We start from the raw sequence: 18599 nt of genomic DNA, 5'->3' as shown, positions 1-18599 counted from the left end.
TTCCATGTTAATTAAACATATAAATACAAGATGAGTTGAATTGTCTTGTGAAGTTTTAAAAGACATGCAATTTCAGCTGCAGACAACTAAAATGTACTTTGTTTTGCTTTTGTATCTGTATGTGCCTTTGAGCTGTGTGAATTGCTAAATCAGTGCTACTAACAGCAATGAGAAAATGCCTAACGTAAGCACATGTCATCCCTTGAACAGCAGTTGATTACAGCTTGGAATATGTCTTGTAACTTTCAATTACACAAGCCAATAAACTATTGCTATCCAACACCACCCTACCCTTACGTAACCTGACAGCTGTAACACTTTGGCAGCAGACAGTGTTTTGTTTGCTTGCATGATTATAACCTCAGGGCAATAACTGCACCTGGGTATATGACACACTCTCAGGGCACTTTTATAGCAGAAACTCTGCTTTGCAAAGCTGGTTAAGAGCATAATTTTACTGAGAGCTTTTCTGTCACATTTTGGTATTAGTTAAAACCCTTGGGGAAGTAATGGAAACAAGAGTATTACTTTCCCTGTTTCAACTGCATCTATTCTATCAGGACTTGCTTGTTAAATCTCAATCACTACATCTTTTTGGTACAGTTTATTTCTAAGACAGTAGAAATCTTCCCACAACCTTGCAGTTTCTGAACACAACTGCCTTGCAGTGGGAAGTCTTTATAAATTAACTAAACTTAATGTATTTTAATATGCATAGCAGAAAAAAAATATATCAGATTCCCATGTCCATCAAAGGAGGAATACATATATATATTAAAAAACACCCAAGTTAAAAAAGTAATTAAGTTTGCACAAGATAAAACTAGTCACATCCCAGAAACGCTATGATTCAGATCACTTATACTTGCAGAGAAGCAAGAGATTTCAGACTATAGATATCATTTGAGAACTTCCATAGAGTGTTACATCCTTACTCGGCAAAGCACTTAGGCATTAATTTAAAAAAAAAACACAACAGGTTTTCAAAGACACAAATTCATCTCTAGCAGAAACAGATCTTCTAGTCTATCTTAAACTAAAGCCTTTTATAGCTTTGAAAATCTGTCCTACCAACTTTAAGACTTTAAAAGGACCTAAACATGTGCCTGAAGCTAAGCACAGAGCTCTTATCCTTTTCCCTAGAACACACCCAGCTCTCAGTTTTTGCAGAAAGCCAGCTAAGTATGACAAAGGGAGAATTAACACTTCGAAGTGTAAGTAACCAGTTATTTTTACATCTGTCTGAACAATAAAGCTAAAATATCTGCCTTATTTCACCAGGATTTGCCCTAACATCTCTTCTTTGCCTTGGTCCATAACTCTCAGATTTTCACTTTTGTTGCCCTGAGTCTTGATTCTTTTTGCATAGCTCTGGATTATTCTGCCTGTTCCAAACTTCTCTCTCATTTATTGTATCCACTTTAAATAAACAATATTAAGGTCTAACAGTTCATATTTTGATAGAGCAATATATGATATCAAGGCAGCATAAAATAGTAACACACATTCTAACCTCCAGAGAGTTGTCTCATTCCAGAGTTTCAGTATTAAATATTAAAAGCTTTTTAAACTATCTTTTGTAACTTTCACAGTAATGTTTTCATTGCTTATAACAACAACTGGGAAATGAAAACTTACCACACAGAATTAATTCCCTCTTCATTTTCAGATGGAGAGATTTGTTGTAGAGCCTGTGGGATCTTGTTCAGGATACAAGTTCTGATCTGTATCCCACAATTATACTCGAAAACTGTTTTCTGGGGTGAGAAAAGTCCTTCTTAGCAGACATTATTCCTGGTCACAAAGTAGGGGAAAATAAAGAGTGAATGTTCATTGCAGCACAGGTAACAATGCGACACACATCACTCATCTCAAATTCTAGCATTTTTTCAATATTTAATAACATTTTCAGCTATACCTGGACATCAACAGGAGTAGCAAAGTAACATTTGACAGACGTGCTCATGGTTTTGCATTTCTGTTTTAACACAGGCACTTGGCTGTGGCTGTGTGGGCCAGGCTGTTCTTAGCCGAGGAGCACACGGTGGGCCCATGACAATATCAGTTGGATTCGCAATGGCAGTCACCATAGCAGTGTATGTGTCTGGGGGGGTTTCTGGTAAGAGACTTTTTTTTCTTATATAGCATATATTGCCACAGTTTTAAGGCTACCTTATTAAATTACTTCTATTTCATGACATAAACGATTCTGTATCTAGCAATAACATGCATCATGATACCAGCGTCTGCATCAGAGTTTTGCTAGTACATCTTTCATGTTCTTGTTTCCTTCTGCTCTTTGCATTTCACAACTTCTTCCTTTAAACTCTGATCTGAACTACAATGTGCAAGCCTTGGCAAACTGCTGGCCTGCATGGAAAATGGTCTGTACAAAAGAGAAATCTGCTTGGTCTTGCTTGGAAAATTCTGTCAGTCAACAGAGACAACCAACACAGGCACTGTGTTTAAGCAAATAACCATAAAAACACACAGAATCCAGCAGTCACCAGCTCAAACAGCTGCCAGCTAGGTAGAAGGCAGAACAACCTACTAGTGGGTATAATGAGCAGGATTTGACTTAAGAGTACAATTTATCCCTCCATGTCCTATGGCAGGCAGTAGCAAGTCTGCTCCTGCTTGTTTGCTTATTCATAGAAGCAGCAGATCACAAACAGCAGAAAAAACAAAAAGATCAGTACTAGAGATGTGTTCTGTGACACACTACCAATGCACTGGCAGTGCCTCTTTGTTTTTGCTACAGCATTTCCTCATTATATATTGGCCAGGAATCTCTCTTTGTCTGTAGCTGGGCTAACTAACCAGTGTGTCTACATGTGACATATTGGGTGGTGTTTGGCTCCAACTTCCACCATTCAGTTGGGCCAAGCTAATACCAGAAACATTAGCGTAACTGCTTTTAACATTTAAATTCTCCCTGTAAAGTGGAAAACAATGGATGTAATAATACATAATATTATGTGTTATAATATACAATACTGTGTTGTATGTGGTGCATATATTGCCCTCCTAAAGCAAATAGTGTCCTTTTACTCTGGTTCTCCTAGAGGAATTTCTTATCATTCATAAAGAGGGTAAAGTCGATCTGAGCAGGTATCTCTAGGTATAATTAGGCCATTATAAATAGCTGCTATAGCAGAAATTACTATGGGTGTTTCTCTTCTCTTTTACACATTATTTTACAGAGACACCAGGCATGAAAAGGTAAGCTCACATCAGAAAGTGCTCAAGGTACTGCAAAACAGTCAGTCTTGTTACTGTCATGGAAACAGAGTAGAATAGCTCATACCTCACATCAATGTGGTAGTACATTCCTATTCTCTGAACAACTTTAAGCTTCAGCTCTTAGTTTACATGGAGGCAGGAAAACTCTTCTAATGTAATACCATGGAAAAAAAACTGTCAAGACATTAACCTGTGCTATATTTGCATCTTTAAGGGATACTAAACTCTATTATGAGTTCAGTCCCAGCAGGGCAGAGCAGTTGCAGATGTTGCAGGGTTCTGCTTCCTGTGCTCTTCCCATGACAAAGGACTCTGCACGCGGTGCATTTTCTCTGTGAAAGAATAGAAACATATTTCAATAGGATGCGACTATCCAACATCTAATTACTAGTGGACACTTTAACATATCAGTTCCTATACAGAATTTGTTAGGAAATTTTGAGGCTCTTTGGCCATTATATCTCATGTTTAAGTACTGCTAAGATATTTTGCATCAGTTCTTTATGAAATTCTGAATTCACGGTAACATAAAACATACTCAGTGAATTTGAGCTCTTCCATCTAGGAAAATCCCCCTTTTTGCTTTTCTTCAATCTAATTTTCCTCAATGTCTAGATAATATCCCACCATTTTTTCCAACTTACCATTAAAGAAAATATATATTAAAAAAATCATTACCAGGACCACTGGAACTACAAAAGAATAGGGAACACACTGTCCAGAGAAGACTTTCTAAAAAAATCCCACAAAAAAGGAAACTACCAGTGGCACAGGAACCAAGAATGCTTTAACACCCTTACGCCAGCATGAGAGCCCTCAACTGGACTTTTCCTTTCCAGATTTAATGTTGATCAGACAACTCTAATATTACTATGACTTGCCCTGACCATCATCATAATCAGCCTGTATTATACACAGGTGGGGGAAAATATCAGGTGTTGAAAGAAGGGAAAATTATTCATTCCAGCCAGAGTAAAGAACAAAGAGACAAGACAACAATTTATCAAAATTCACATGAAGGGCTGTTAAATAAGGTGCCATCCATCTATTTGCTCTGTGCTAAAGAATTTGAAACACAGTGAGGAATTCAAAATTAATTCAAGACTGGAGCTACTAGGTCAGAGTTTTGGAAGTGATACAAAGAAGGTTTTATCCAGCTTCTTATCTGTGTTTGTCAGTTCATTATGTATCAAAGGTGCCTGGATTTCATAAGATAGTGACTCACTGACCCAAAGTGCAAGCAAACACAGAAACTGTACATAGAAGCCCTTTCTCCACCACTAGCTTTTGACAGACAAAGGTCATGCTCTTTTAGTTATTTTATTAAGACAAAGGCCATTTTTTCTGATAACCATATGGTTTGAAATTAGACTTTACCTAGAAGGTAAGCAATGGATCTGCCATGACTTTGCAGAACTTGGGTTTTCCTGTACTTCCACTGTGGAGCATTGCTTCATTCATTTATTTTGCAATTTCTAATTCTTAAGCATCAACTGCATTTTTGTAAAAAACTATGTTTTCCAAAAGCATTCAATGCTTTTTTCCACATTGATAAAACATGTTGAGGGAAGCAACTAGCATGTGACTTGATAATGAATATATTTTAGAAACTAAAATTGTCACAAAGAATTTCAGTGTTGCTGAAATCTTCTCCATGTGTGAATTCAGGTGTAGCTACTTGTAAATGCAAACAAAGGAAATTCCACAGGAAATAGAAAACTCTCTTTCAGCACAGCTACTTTGTCAGTTTCCTCATCATGGACCTTTCTGGAGGGTGTAAGAGCTTGATGAAAAGGTGTGATGAGGAACTATGCACTGCTGTCCCCAGATACCATCTGGGCATAGCTCACCAGCAGTCAGCATGATGCTGCACCACCCTAAAATTATTTTATCTTCATGAAAACATGAGTTCCTCAGTAGCCTCAGGTTGAAGACAGGGACATAAACATGACTTAAATCCAGGGGACTTCAGATCTGCCTCAAGATACATGATCAAGCCAGTCATAGTCCTTCATCGTAATATGTGCCTGCTAAATTGAATAAATGTTCTGCTGCCCCAATCCTCCTAAAAATAAAAAACCAAAAGCTCCTTGAGAGGGGTCATGTCCAGACTATGTCCCATCACAACCAACAGAGCAGATTTAGGCTTTTTTTCTAGAAAAGTTAGGGCAGCATTCTGATAAGCAGCACAGACTGCAAACATCAAGAGGCAAGCAGGATCTTGGTGAATTTTGGCTCCCTCCCACCCCCCAGTTTTGTTCAACTTGTTCCAGTTTAATTGCAGTCAGTATTTAATTGCAAAATAACATCTAGAAAAGCATGTACTAGTCTTGTGCTCCAAAGCACCCACATTTTTACAAATCCTTCACCTATTCTCATGTATCTCAGTCAACCATATGACTTATTTTGTGATTTATTTTTCAGGTGGTCACATAAACCCAGCCGTTTCATTAGCCATGTGCGTGACTGGAAGATTAAAATGGACCAAATTACCAATTTACATATTAGCACAACTCCTGGGAGCATTTGTTGGAGCAGCAGCTGTCTTTGGGATTTATTACGGTGAGTACACCTTAAACATGCTCACAGGACAAACTAGAGGTCAAGCAGTCTCCAATTTTTCATTGAATACCAAGCAGGCAGAGGACTCGGTTCACAAAGGGCTAATGGCAGGACTGAAGCTAAAGCCATAAAGAAGGAAGAAGAATAAAGAATCTGGAGGAGAAAAAAAAAGGCTCAAACATTGCAGGTATCCTACAACTTTTCTGAAACATTAATACTCCATCAAGCATTCTGAAATTTAGAAAAAATTATTCATGAGAAATCAGATACTCTGAGATCATGTATTTCTCAGTAAGGATTTTAAATTACCTAATAGCCAGGATACAGGACTATTCATCTTCCAAGCAAATTAGAAACATTAAAGCCCTGATCCAAGTGCCTGTAGGCAAGTATCACCAACATCGTTCATTGAGGTTACAGGATATGAAATCAAGTCCCTCCTGACTAAACTTCAGACCACCCTAGAAAGGTAGCTCTCCAAGGCAATGAACTCCAGGTTGAGTGATAAAGGGGTCATACTAGAATGGAAAAAAGGGGAAAAATAATTAAAAATTACCCCTTGAGGCTTGTCTCTTTTACATGGTGTGCCACAAAGTGAAAAAAACTTGGTAACACACTCCCTGATTTGATGAATCCACTCAGATCAGTTACTTCAATCACACACCCCAAAATCGTGCTCCTACTGTCTTAGCCCATCTCCTCCAAACCCTGTCTCCTATGGGCATTATGTCTGTAGTCAGTGCTGGGTCTGGATGCAAGTGAGAAAAAAGGAAAATGCCTGTTGTGTGTCAGAGATGTGCTCAGCACCAGTAGTAATCATGACTTTCATTAGAGATGGGAAGCTGCTTCTTTACTCACAAGTATCACCTAATCACTGGATCCATTTGTTACATATATCTGCCTATACAGATTTGAGTGCTCCATCTTATTCTAGCATTGCCAAGGCAGCAAATTATTCCCACACAGAAGTCATATTCTACTATTTAAAATATGTCTGAAATATATGAACATAGATATACATGTGTGTGCAATATACACAAATCTTTACTGTATATATAAAAACTAACTTAAATATGCTAAGACTGAAGTGTTGGGGTTAGCCTCTCCCCTCATATTTTGGATGACCTGTGTGGCAGTTGGGTGTAAAGCCCACACCGAGTGAAAAATTTAAACTCCTGTAGCCGAGGAGGTCTCTCAGGAGAGTTCACTCCCAGAAGTCACCACACAACTGTCAAATGCAACAGCAGTAACTCCTGGTAGCTGGGAATCCACAATAGTACAATCAGGATGCTGTGTATTTTGAGGGGGCATTATGCCAAATATAGCACCTGTTACAGAGTAATGCAACTGTGTTCAGAACAGTCTTTACAGTGAAGAGTTTGGAGCAATGAGCAGCAGAGAAAAGCCTTATTTTGAAAGCTGTGATAAGAACAAGTACTTCAGGGCACAGGAGGAGAGATGAGGCAGGAAGAGTATGATTAGTACATCACGTCAAATCCATTAGCTATTCTTCCAGAAATACTATCAGTGTCAGTTGGGAATATGAACTGCACAGACCTATCATGTATATTCTAGTCCTAGAAAACCTAATGTTTATGGAGAAGTGCAATCAGGTAATCTTTGTTTCCTATAGATGCCTTTATGGAGTATAGCAATGGAAGACTTGAGGTCACAGGACCTAATGCAACAGCACACATCTTTGCAACATATCCAGCTCCCTATCTGTCCCTCATAAATGGATTTGCAGATCAGGTAAGTACACTTCCTGTCTTGATTCTACAATTTAAACATACTGAAAACTGTAAAACCAAGCAGTAAAAAAATACGTATATATCTAACAGGTATGATGACTCTCACCATGTCATACATCACTGCCCAAGAGCAATGAGAATGCAATGCTGTTGGGGTGGGGGTTTACATTTTAGTCATATTTTACAAGCAAGATAATTTCAAGTTGTTCTTTCCACATGCATCATATTACTTGTTGCACATACATGGCTTGTATGTATTGCATTAAAGAGATTTTCCCCAGCATAAATCAGTGCTTCTCCATGAACTTTAGCAGAGCTATGTCCATTTACATCAAAATGCAGCCAAAATATCAAAATATTGTGGACCTGCTATTCCTTAAGTAATGCTTAAGCAGCCAGATTAACACACTGAACAACTGAGTTTTCTGCTACCATAAACCTCCTTCCTAACCTTCTCTTCACAAACGGATTTGCAATATTTGTTATTTTTCAAATGACTGAAACGGAGGAAAATCTCCACTGTGTTTCTAATCTGTATCTTCTAATCCCACATATCCAACAATGAAAACGAAGTTTCAGATCTTCTATTTACTTCTAATCAGTTTACCTGTCTTTTTCAGGCATACCTGAAATAACTACACTGCATAAGTAAGCTCTAAAAAACTAGGGATTGCTGGAGCACAGGAATTTCTTATGTAAGGGATTTGAAGATATTGAAAACTGGCTTCAAAAAAAATCTAAACACTGTACTGAAATTGTGTAAGAAAGACTTCTGATTTTTCCTTTGGATCAGTCAACAGACTTTCTCATGAGATCTTTTTGCCCATTTTAAGACAAGTAAAACCAGATTACAAAAATAATTTTTAAACCTCCCCAAACTTCAGATTCTTTAAATCAGTATGGGAATTTAATGTTTTGATTGCTGAACCATTTTGTTTTTCCCCTAAATTAATTATTAGCAAAATCAACATTTACAAAGCGTTTGATTTAAGCAGAGCAGCAGTACCATCAAATTAATTCCAAGAACATTTCCTTCAGCAGCTCTATTAGCATATTCAATATAGAGTTCATGTTACAGTTACACGTGCAACCTTAACTTAGTAATTCCTAAGTTTTCAGCTGCCCAGTTCTGACTTTGTAGACTTCACTTTTTTTCTTACATTATGCAATACCTGGATAAAAAGGTGCATATCTAGTCTAATTTATCAGTGTAAGGTATAGTCACATAAAATACTTTTATATCAAACATAACTGGTTGTATTGGCATAACAGAACGGCCCAAAATCAAGTACATTGAACTGTTAAATTGATAGGAAGAAGTGTGGAAACAAAGCATCAGACCTTACACAGGAGATGCCTTCTAAATCCTCTATTCTTTCTACACCAGGTTGTTGCATATTTTTTTTCCAGGTATCCTCAGCACATTTACTGACTTGTTCTTTCAGCACAGGTATCAAAACTTCTCATTACTCTGAAGCAGAGAAGCACTGGGTGCCAAATTTTGCTATTCCGTGTAGTGGGATAAATCTAAATACCACCTTTAAGCCACCACAATCCACAGCTGCTATGGCCCCTCTTCTCATTATTGGAAAGAATCTGCACATATTTATTCAATATTCTTTTCTTTGCATTGGCCAGGTGATGTCAACAGCTGTTCTTCTTCTGGCTATATTTGCTATTTTTGACACCAAAAATAACAGCGTACCAAAGGGCCTGGAGCCAATTGCAGTAGGAGTTCTTATAATTGTTCTTACTTGCTCCTTGGGAATGAACAGTGGCTGTGCCATGAACCCAGCCAGGGATCTAGGCCCAAGGCTCTTCACAGCCGTTGCAGGATGGGGGATGGATGTATTCACGTAAGTATGCCTGGATATGAAGTAAAATGCCCTTGGCTAAAATTGCTTTCTAGGAAGAATCCTGATTCAACATGGTACCAAGTCATACTTTATATGCATATAGGTAATTCTTTGCATACCAGAAGCAGCTATTCATGCACTTTAAGTCAGACATCTTCTAGAAACTGGGCCTTAAGAAGGATTTCCTGCTTCTAGGGCAAACGAAACATGCATTATCTCTAATACCAATCATAGTTTCGAGCAGACCCTTCCAAAAATATTAGAGATTCCTAGAGGTCACTGAAAATGTAAGAGTTCTTTCTTTTCTTGTACTGCAGCTTTCAGGAAAAAAATGGAACAGTGAGAGAGTTAGGCAGGAAAGTATTTATTGGGTACTATAAAAAAACACAGACATCGGATTGATTTAGCCTATTATTACTACTGAGTTATTGCAGAAATATACAACAATCTAAAAGCCTGACTTCCTGCCTTGGAGGGAAGGAGTAAATGAAAGAAAGCTTCCTTCATTTTCCCACATTTCAGAGCACTCTCAAATCCCTGTGCATGTGTGCACGCACGCACATGCAGTCTTGGCTGGCCAAATGCACAGCTAATGAGTTGCATATCAAATCCACAGCTTACACATATCCAGCCTAAGAGGCACTCTGGGATAGCTAAGTTAGAGTAATCTGTCATCAGGAGGTAGGTCTTTTGGTTTATTTTTGCACAGTTTGTTTTTCTAGTTATTTACAAGTAGGAATCCCCAGAAGTACTACAGACCACTAGAGAGCTCTGGTTAATAGAGATTTCATTTTAGCTACTTCACCAAGTACAAATAATCTGTATTTATTATTACTTCCATCTACACAAATCACATGCCTTAGCAGAGGAGAACAGCAGGAAAGGTTTTTTCATACAAAAAACTAGGCATGACATATAACCAAGTTCAAGGGAACAGGATACAACAGGAATATGTTCTCATCTATTTACTGCACAGATCCAGGTGGACATAGGAAGAACTGGAGCTCTAATAGGTACCTGGAAACTTTGGATTAGTTACAGGCCATGAAGAAAGTCTGAATCCTCTGGAAAGGCTAGGATCCTGAACTGCCTGATGCTTTGCTGGTGTTACATGTGCATAAGAAACTGGAAGTGCAGTTTCTGGAAGTAGCAACAGTTGACAGCTAAACACTGGATGTCTCAACTCACCTGGGATTCACAACCTTGAGGCAGGTGCTTAAGCTCTCTAGTAAGGCATGCCCAGGAACTGGCACCTAAGCATGAAACCTCCACAGTGACACAAGGGATGCACAGAGCATCAATTGAAGTGAGGATGGAAACACATCACAATGACCGAGTTACTCTCTGTCACACTCTGCCAGCAAGTATTGAGTGCTGCCTGCAGAGCAGACAGGGACTGCCAGGAAAGCCATACTTTGGAACAGATCAGATAGAAAAGGATGACAGTCTCTACACCCTGATCTCAACCAAATGCTCTAAACATTGAAATAATCAGTTCCCTCTGCCCTTCCAGTAAATTCTGGCTTTATCTTGTTCTCTCTATGGTACATGTACCCCAGCCAGTGCAACTGGCTTTGTCTAGGTTAAAAGCTCCTGTTAGAAGTTGTTGACCCACTGCAGCTGGAAAGGGTGTCTGTCTGGCACCCTAGAGAGAGCACCACTTCACATGAAACAGGCATGGTCAGAACTGTAGCCTGCTCCTGCAAACTGCTCTTCTACCTTTTGGGAGCAGCTGTCACCAATGACAACTGTGCCATCAGTAAAGACAACTGCTCACTTTAAAGACCAAAATGTTACAAATTATTTGTCCTAAAACCATGGAGATAAACAGGAATCTCTCTTAAGCACGTTTAATATTCTAATAAGCTTAAGACAAGTTTTGGGTACTGAAGTTTTGTGTGTAGTGAGAAAAAAGTCAGAGCTTGGGTACAAATACCAGAAGTCTGGATTTTGACAAGCGTAACACAGCATGAAGTAGCAACGAGAAAGTGAGAAACAGCTCTAAAGAAGATTTCGCAGCAGCATTTGAAGCATGTTTCAGCCTTGGGTCGTTGCGGGGTCCGATGCACCTCTGCCGAGGCGGCTGTGAGTGGCAGTGGCAGCAGCAATGACAGGGAATCTGCCGTGCTCCCTCCCAGCGCTCCTCTGCCGCGGTAACGCTGACACCTCGTGGCTGCCAGCCCCGGGGACAAGTCGCCCGGACTAAACTAAACTGCATTTTGGAAAGGGTCAGGAGACACAGCTCTTGTCTGCACAGGGTTTTGGATGGCAAGTCTCTTGCATTCTTGACGGAGTATGGAACAGTAGCCAGACAGCTTCCACACAGCTGAACACCTGAATAATCCTAGCATGTCTTGTAGGAAACAGGGTTATCTCACCATCCCGCAGCTGCTGGCTACAAGAGAAATGTATTTGCAAGTCTAAAATGGCCAAAGTTCCTAGACCACTGCAGTTTCCTGGACATTTTTGCAGTTAACTCCCCTTGCCAGGCCTGTGCCTATGCCTCCTCCCACTTGCTCTGCCCCACAGCAAACACACCTGATTATGATAAAAGACATAGCTGGATGTTTTCCTGCTAACTTGGCAGCAAAGCTGTAAGTCAGGCAAAGGTAGGGCATAAGGGAACTCAGGTTACTTCAGTGAAGCTGCTTCTGCTTGTCACAGAGTTTGTGCTCCTGTGTCAATGAAGGAGGATTGAGTGTCATGGAAACTCATAACTCAACTGAGTCCTGATCTCATTTCAGCTTTGGCAACACCCTCTATAAAGACTTCACATCCATTATGTTAGCAGAGGGTGTCTGTCATGGTTTGATTCAGGTTAACAACAATGCTCTCGATCCCCTTCCCCTTCCACCCAGCTGGCTGAAGTGCAGCTGACAGCAGCTGCTGCAAATACAGGCCATGATTTGAAGAAGGTCATGCAGTAGCCAACTAGGCACATATCAGTTCATGGAACAAGCCCAGAAAGAAACCTGCCAAGAAACACCTTAATTATATGCCCATGAACAAAGGCAGGCACACACAAAGGAATACACACAAGTACTTGATAAAAACTTTGTTGTGCTGATTAATTCAATAAAACCCTAGTCCATGCTTGTTCCAGAAATTCATGGGCTCAATCGACATTCATGACTGAACAACAGACAGATCTGTAAACTCAGTAGAACAGTATCAGGAGTTATTTTATATCTTCAGGGCAAGACCTAACTAATTCCAAAGGCAAAAACATACACAATGAAAGCATTTCTGAATAAGGAATATTATCATCAATAGGGCACTGTGGGATCAGCCCTGTTCCATTCCTGTGTTGTGATGTAACTACAAGTTCACTTGAGCGTAAATCTATACAACTGAGTGTTGAATAATAATCCTTACAGTTGAAAAGTTCCCCTGGCAGCTTCTTGCAAAGTTCCTCTCACATATTAATTTGTCCATTTGTATTTCTGGGAGGAAAAAAAAAGTTACTCCTCTTATTTTCAATATGCATGGAATTGAGGTGTCTGGGTTTTCACTGCAGACTGATGTATTCTGTTAATAAACCCTGTCTTGAATCAAACACCTTCATCTGCCAGTAAATAAAGTCTGTGCTCTGAAACCAATACTCAGTGATACACTGTCAGAATGGGGACCCCCAGGAAAGGGAGAACAATTCTACAAGCCCAAGCCTCCTGCATAAAGCAGCTGCTGTTGTTTTATGCCATTTCATGGTGAACTGGTTTCTTTAAAAATGTTCATAAATCTACATATTTAAAATGAAATCCAAGTAACTGTACCAAGTGAATGTGAACATTTTAAAGGAGCCAATTTGTTGGACTTCCTTACTGAACATAGCAATTCTAAAAAAGATAAAGTTTTAGGTGTATAAACTTTTAACTGCTTATTTACTTCTTACTGAAAGGTTCTGCATTATAAACTTAGACATAAGACACTACATCGTGAAATTTGAATCTTCACCACTCTAGTCAAATATAACCCACTTTACATTCACCATGATTTTTATTACATTCCTTGAGGCAAATATACTAAAAATCAAGTATAATCTATTGTACTTGTCAAGAACATCACCGTATCTACTGTTGCAGGCCTAAACCTGCAAATCTCCATGCAGATGAGACAACTCATTTTTGCAACATATATTTGCATGAATCACTCCTGAAAACCTATTCACGAGCATCTGGCAGTAGCATCAGTGAAGATTGCTGTGCACTAAATACATCCTAGTTCACTTCATTGTAAATCAATGAAGCCCATTTTCCACAAGGGAGAAGCTATCCCCTGCCCCCAAAACTGACATGCAGTCAAGAGACCTTGTTTTCTAAGGTGCAAGTAAAGCATGTAAGCTAACATGCCTGGTAGTTGTTACTTAGCATTTCAGTCACAATATAAAGACAAAATAGAAAGTGCTACAGTACAGCTAGTGTCACACCACCATACTTGTTCACTGCCAAATGTAATGTAAGGTGTTCAAAAGAGTAACAAATAATAATAATTCTTAGGGGCGTTTTTTTGTGTGTGTTTTTGTTTTTTGTTTTGTTTTGTCTTACAGGGCTGGGAATAACTGGTGGTGGGTCCCTGTTGTTGCACCTATGCTGGGAGGTGTACTTGGAGCAATGACCTATATTGTTCTTATTGAAATTCATCATTCAGATACTCAGCCAGGAGACGAAAATGATGTGTATGACAAATACGAATTGACCAATGTGGAGTAAGAAGTGAAGAATTTTCTCATTTTGTTGTGTAGCTTTTATGCAAATAATCGTTTGGACCATGTTACAAAACCTGTATGCTTCAAGCAGAAATTCACATTTCTAGACAAAAAAAAATCTATATAGAAGACAAGTTCAAAACTGATCTCTTTTCATGAAACATCAGGCTGCTCACATTCCAAACTTGGAACTTGGAGGTGGAAATGGTAAATTGTTCTTTTCATATGGCTTTCAGATCCATCTCCTAGATTAAGTTGCAGTGAGATGAGGTACTGACCTGTTAATACAACACATATGGTGCTAATCATGCTGCCTAATTAACTGAAAAAGATGAGGTATTGTTACAAAACAGCATGCATAGGTAGTTAATTGATTCAGTGCTGAATTAATGTGCCAGAGCACCGCTCACTTCTTACAGCCATTACTTAAGAAAGGATCACCTGAAAATTAAACACAATACCTGCATTGTCAGAGTGTAAACTGAAGTAGTTTTAACTTATTAAATCTTTATGGAGCCACAAATTGATTGGCAAGTAATCAACTCCTCAGTGATGAGGTTTAGTAACACAGAATACAATCACAGAAGGGAAAAACCATGTGCTATAAGATCAACACCAAAAAGACAAAGCTGTACTTCTGCACAGGTTTTTTATACAATTATATTCTGTTATTTTAAAACAATTTTCTTGACTTTTATGCAACCTGATATTAAAATCCTAACCTAATATTAATCTGAATCTTTTCCACTGTGCTTTCTGGACAAAATTCATTCCTGTGGAGTTGGGCCAGCAACAGAGGCTTCTGCTGTGCAGAGGTCAGCACAAAGCCTATGTACATATAAGCTTTAAAAGAGGCCTTCTGCTGTTGATCTACATGGTGGGATTTCATCTGCTTTGTGGGAGTGATTTTTATTTTGGTAGCAGTAATTAAAACTAGATACTGGTCTCAGACCCAGTCCTAGATTTGAATTCCCCAAGGAAGACCATCTCCACATCAGAGCTCTAAGGCATTGATTCTCTTGCCAAAGCAAAGTGGTTGGACATATACCACTTCTTAAATATCCAGCACGGAAAAATGAAATTATTTCTGCTTAGTCATTGTGAATTAAATGTATCCAATTAAATCAAAGTTAATTTCTAGTACATACACATATATATGGTTGGTGGTGGTGACCATGAATAAATAGACATCCTATTCAGTGATGCTCCTGAGCTATTTTCACAACAAAATGTCAGGGTACCAGAAGAGCACCCTACAATGAGAGCACCCTTCGTAGGGTGCTCTTCCTTTTGGGTTCCTACAATTCTGCTCCCTACAATTTCACAGTATTTTCTGATGTCAATTCTGAAGGGTCCATGAGGGACCCTTCACGTTGCTAGTAGTATTCCTGTGCACTTTGGTGAGTTATCCACAGAAGTGGTTTGGAAAATACTGTGGTCAAAATCTGCCTCAGCATTTGGGCAGATCAGGCCTGTGTCACTGCATGGCTTTATCACACTCCCTTGTGTGCCACACTGAGGTCATGGCAGCAATGGGATAGAACAAGCAGATAAGGCAAAGCTTTGCTTGCTGCAGCTGTAAATCAGATGATGCTGTATAATCAAGAAAGTATAAGTCTAGTTATGTTACTAAAGAAAACTTGCAGAACTGTACAGAACTCAGGCTGCCCAGAGACCATATTAACCCTGTGCAAAATGCTTGTTTGCTTCAGCATTTCTCTGCTGCGAGTTAAAAACTGATATAGCTACACCCATCCACAAATGAGTGCATTGTATCGTTATCTGGAGAGCTGCAGTAACAAGAAAGGAGAGTTTACAGAATCAGTCCTCAACCTAAGCAGAAACAAGTACAGGAGAATCAAGAGTAGTATGTGGAAATTGTTCCTAATAACAATACCTGTAGACCTTAGATTGGCAGCACAGACAAGCTAGCTCATCTGTCCTGTATATTGATAAATTGCACTACATAAAACAAGATGATGTGTAAAAGCAATTTCAGACTGGGCCTTCTTTTGCCCCCCTTGGTGTGTATCTGGCAGGAACAATCCTAGGTGGCTAGCAACCATCTCTGGGTGTAAAGGGATTACACAGCAGGAGCAGCCAGAGTGTTGCCCTCATGTCTGAAAGGCAGTTACTCTTCCACCAAAAATGAAATATCTGTGCAGAACATGAAAATAGATAGCCAATTAACCAGAACTAACCAGTTTTGTCCAAAAGAGTAGGGGCGGATGGCCACTTACAGTGCTAGAACTCTGCATAATCTGAAGGCTTCATATGCCCTGCAATATTGCTTCCTTTAATACACCATAGAAAACATGGGGAAAAGCAGAACACAGGTCAGGAATGAGAAAGGGACAATTTATTTATACAACCTGCTAAGTGACCAGCCCACACTTGCTGTCCATCTGTGCATATGAAGCTATATGAAGTCGTACATTTTTTCAAAATCCTTCTGATCATAACAGGTCCTACCTGAAAATGAACATGAAATGGTTTGTCCTATTGATGCCATTCCTATGCACTGAATTCCTGCATAAGTGATATTTGCTTGTCTAAAGCCATCAACATGTGAATCATAAGCAGTGACACACCAGTGTGATAACAGCAATAACAAGATGTTGTCAATTCTTTATTTGCTTAAAGAACTTATTTTTAAACTTTAATCGTTGAATATGTTTGTAAATTCTTTGAAGATGCATGGTACTAATACCATGATTCTTACTGACTTCACAAACTCCAGAATTTCATTCAGGCATTATAGCCCTGTCTCAAATTAGACCTAATTTACATTAATACATATAAGGATGAATTTCTGCTTTATGGAAAAAACTCAGTTGAGTCTTAAATACAGAGACATGACCAGTGTCTCCATAATGTAATGGGAACAATATTAACAATCTTATGCCATAAGCTTCTGTAGACATAATTTGTTTTGTGCAAAACAACAAGGTATTTTTACTTTGCATAAAGTATGTAATTTTCTAATATCAACTGATATTCAGTAGTTGCACTCAAGTTGAATTAATGTAATACAGTCAGCAATAGAAACAGTTTTTTTCCAGCTGTAAGATGCTCCAGTTAATGAATTAATAGCAATCAGGTTGGACTGCTTTAATGTTTAAAACATTATTTTTCATAGCATCAAGCTTTCCAAGTCTGGGTTTGTTCTTTTTCTATTTTTGGGCAATGTGTTCTGTAGAGCTAAACTTAGTACTGAAGAAATTTGGAGACTGATCCTGCAAATAGTACTGGGTCAAACGTTGGCTACTGCAAGTTGTTTCATAGAATCCAGCAGAATTATTCACAACAGGAGGCAATGCAGACAAGGGTAAATGCTCAGAGAATTGAGCTCAGGGTATAGTGGAAACTGTATTTTCTTGTAGCTTTGATTGTGGATCTGGATTAATGTGTTGTGGTTCAAAATAAATACAGTCAATCCCTAATAAATGCATTCCAGTGCTATTTTTATTTTAATAAAAAAAAAATCTCCCCTCTGGCACCTAAGGACATACTAAGAAATAAATAGCTGCCTATTATGACCTACAATGTTTTATAGCCCTGTGCTGGAAGAATACATTGACTAACAAGCTCTATTCCCAGAGTGCAGACCCTGTGGCAGATTTGGTGGGTCAGAAGCTGTGCCACAGCACAGAAATGCTCACATGAGTAATGGCCACTGCTGAGCCAAGAGACACCCCTGCAACGAGGGCCAGGTCCCTCTCCTCTGGACCTTCTGTTCCTGTCTGCAACCTTCCTAGGGATGCTTTCTGCCACTGCTTTCCCACCAGTGGAACACTAGCCAAAACCTAGGAGGGATATTTGCTTAAGTCTCTCTTCAGAGACTGCTTTTAAGGCATGCACACAGGACATCAGATTTGGCCTACAGTGTCTACAAAATGCCTCAAGCTAATTTATCTATCTGCTTCTATACAGATTTGTAACAGGGACATGCTTTGCTCATTTCATTTTAAAAAAAGCACACGAAAACCCGTTGTATAGGGGAAGAGGGAAAGATTAGGAGCTTCAAATTTACTCAGGGAGCCACAAAAACACTCCACACCAAAACAACAATCTGAAGTGGCAGCAGGCATTTTATCCTCCATCCATCCCAATGACCCTCACCTTCCCATCAATCTGATTTTCTGTTCTTCTTCCTTTCTCTTGCCGAGCGCTGTGCTCTGTCTCTGTAAAGTACATCTCCAGAGATTTCAATACAACATGCTTTTCTCAGTTACTTATGAATCTTAGAAAGTTCTCATGAGAGAAAGTTCTAGTTTCACCTCACATACTTGGGTTTTTGGCAGTTGCTTGCATTTTTTCCCCCCACTGTTCCCACCAAACAACCTTGTGCTGGAAAATACAACAATTAACTGTAACATCCAGTAACAGCTGCTCATTTTCTCTTTAGTGCAACTGTTATTGCATAATAGATTACTTTTTTCAAACACATAATATTTTTAAAGCCTTCCTTTTTCTAACCAC

At 39.1% G+C, this 18599-nt stretch overlaps 1 protein-coding gene across 3 annotated transcripts in view; it reads left to right on the top strand.

Moving 5' to 3' along the window:
* Positions 1-14307, top strand: part of AQP9 (aquaporin 9) — a 24831-nt gene extending 10524 nt beyond the window's left edge. For 2 of the 3 annotated variants that reach the window (XM_009994413.1, XM_009994411.1), the window contains 5 exons: positions 1993-2119; positions 5668-5805; positions 7439-7557; positions 9195-9412; positions 13959-14221. In XM_009994413.1, the coding sequence (XP_009992715.1) occupies positions 2053-2119; positions 5668-5805; positions 7439-7557; positions 9195-9412; positions 13959-14121 (705 nt within the window). In that variant the 5' untranslated portion in view covers positions 1993-2052 and the 3' untranslated portion in view covers positions 14122-14221. Of the gene's footprint in view, positions 1-1992; positions 2120-5667; positions 5806-7438; positions 7558-9194; positions 9413-13958 lie in introns of all 3 variants that reach the window. The other variant, XM_009994412.1, reaches the window with a different exon arrangement.
* Positions 14308-18599: the final 4292 nt, after the last annotated feature.

Source organism: Chaetura pelagica, unplaced genomic scaffold, assembly GCF_000747805.2.
Source record: "Chaetura pelagica isolate M959 unplaced genomic scaffold, ChaPel_1.0 scaffold222, whole genome shotgun sequence".
Classification (NCBI taxonomy): Eukaryota; Metazoa; Chordata; class Aves; order Apodiformes; family Apodidae; genus Chaetura; species Chaetura pelagica.
The sequence above is the reverse complement of the archived record's forward strand: the minus strand, read 5'-3'. Positions and strand labels throughout refer to the sequence as shown.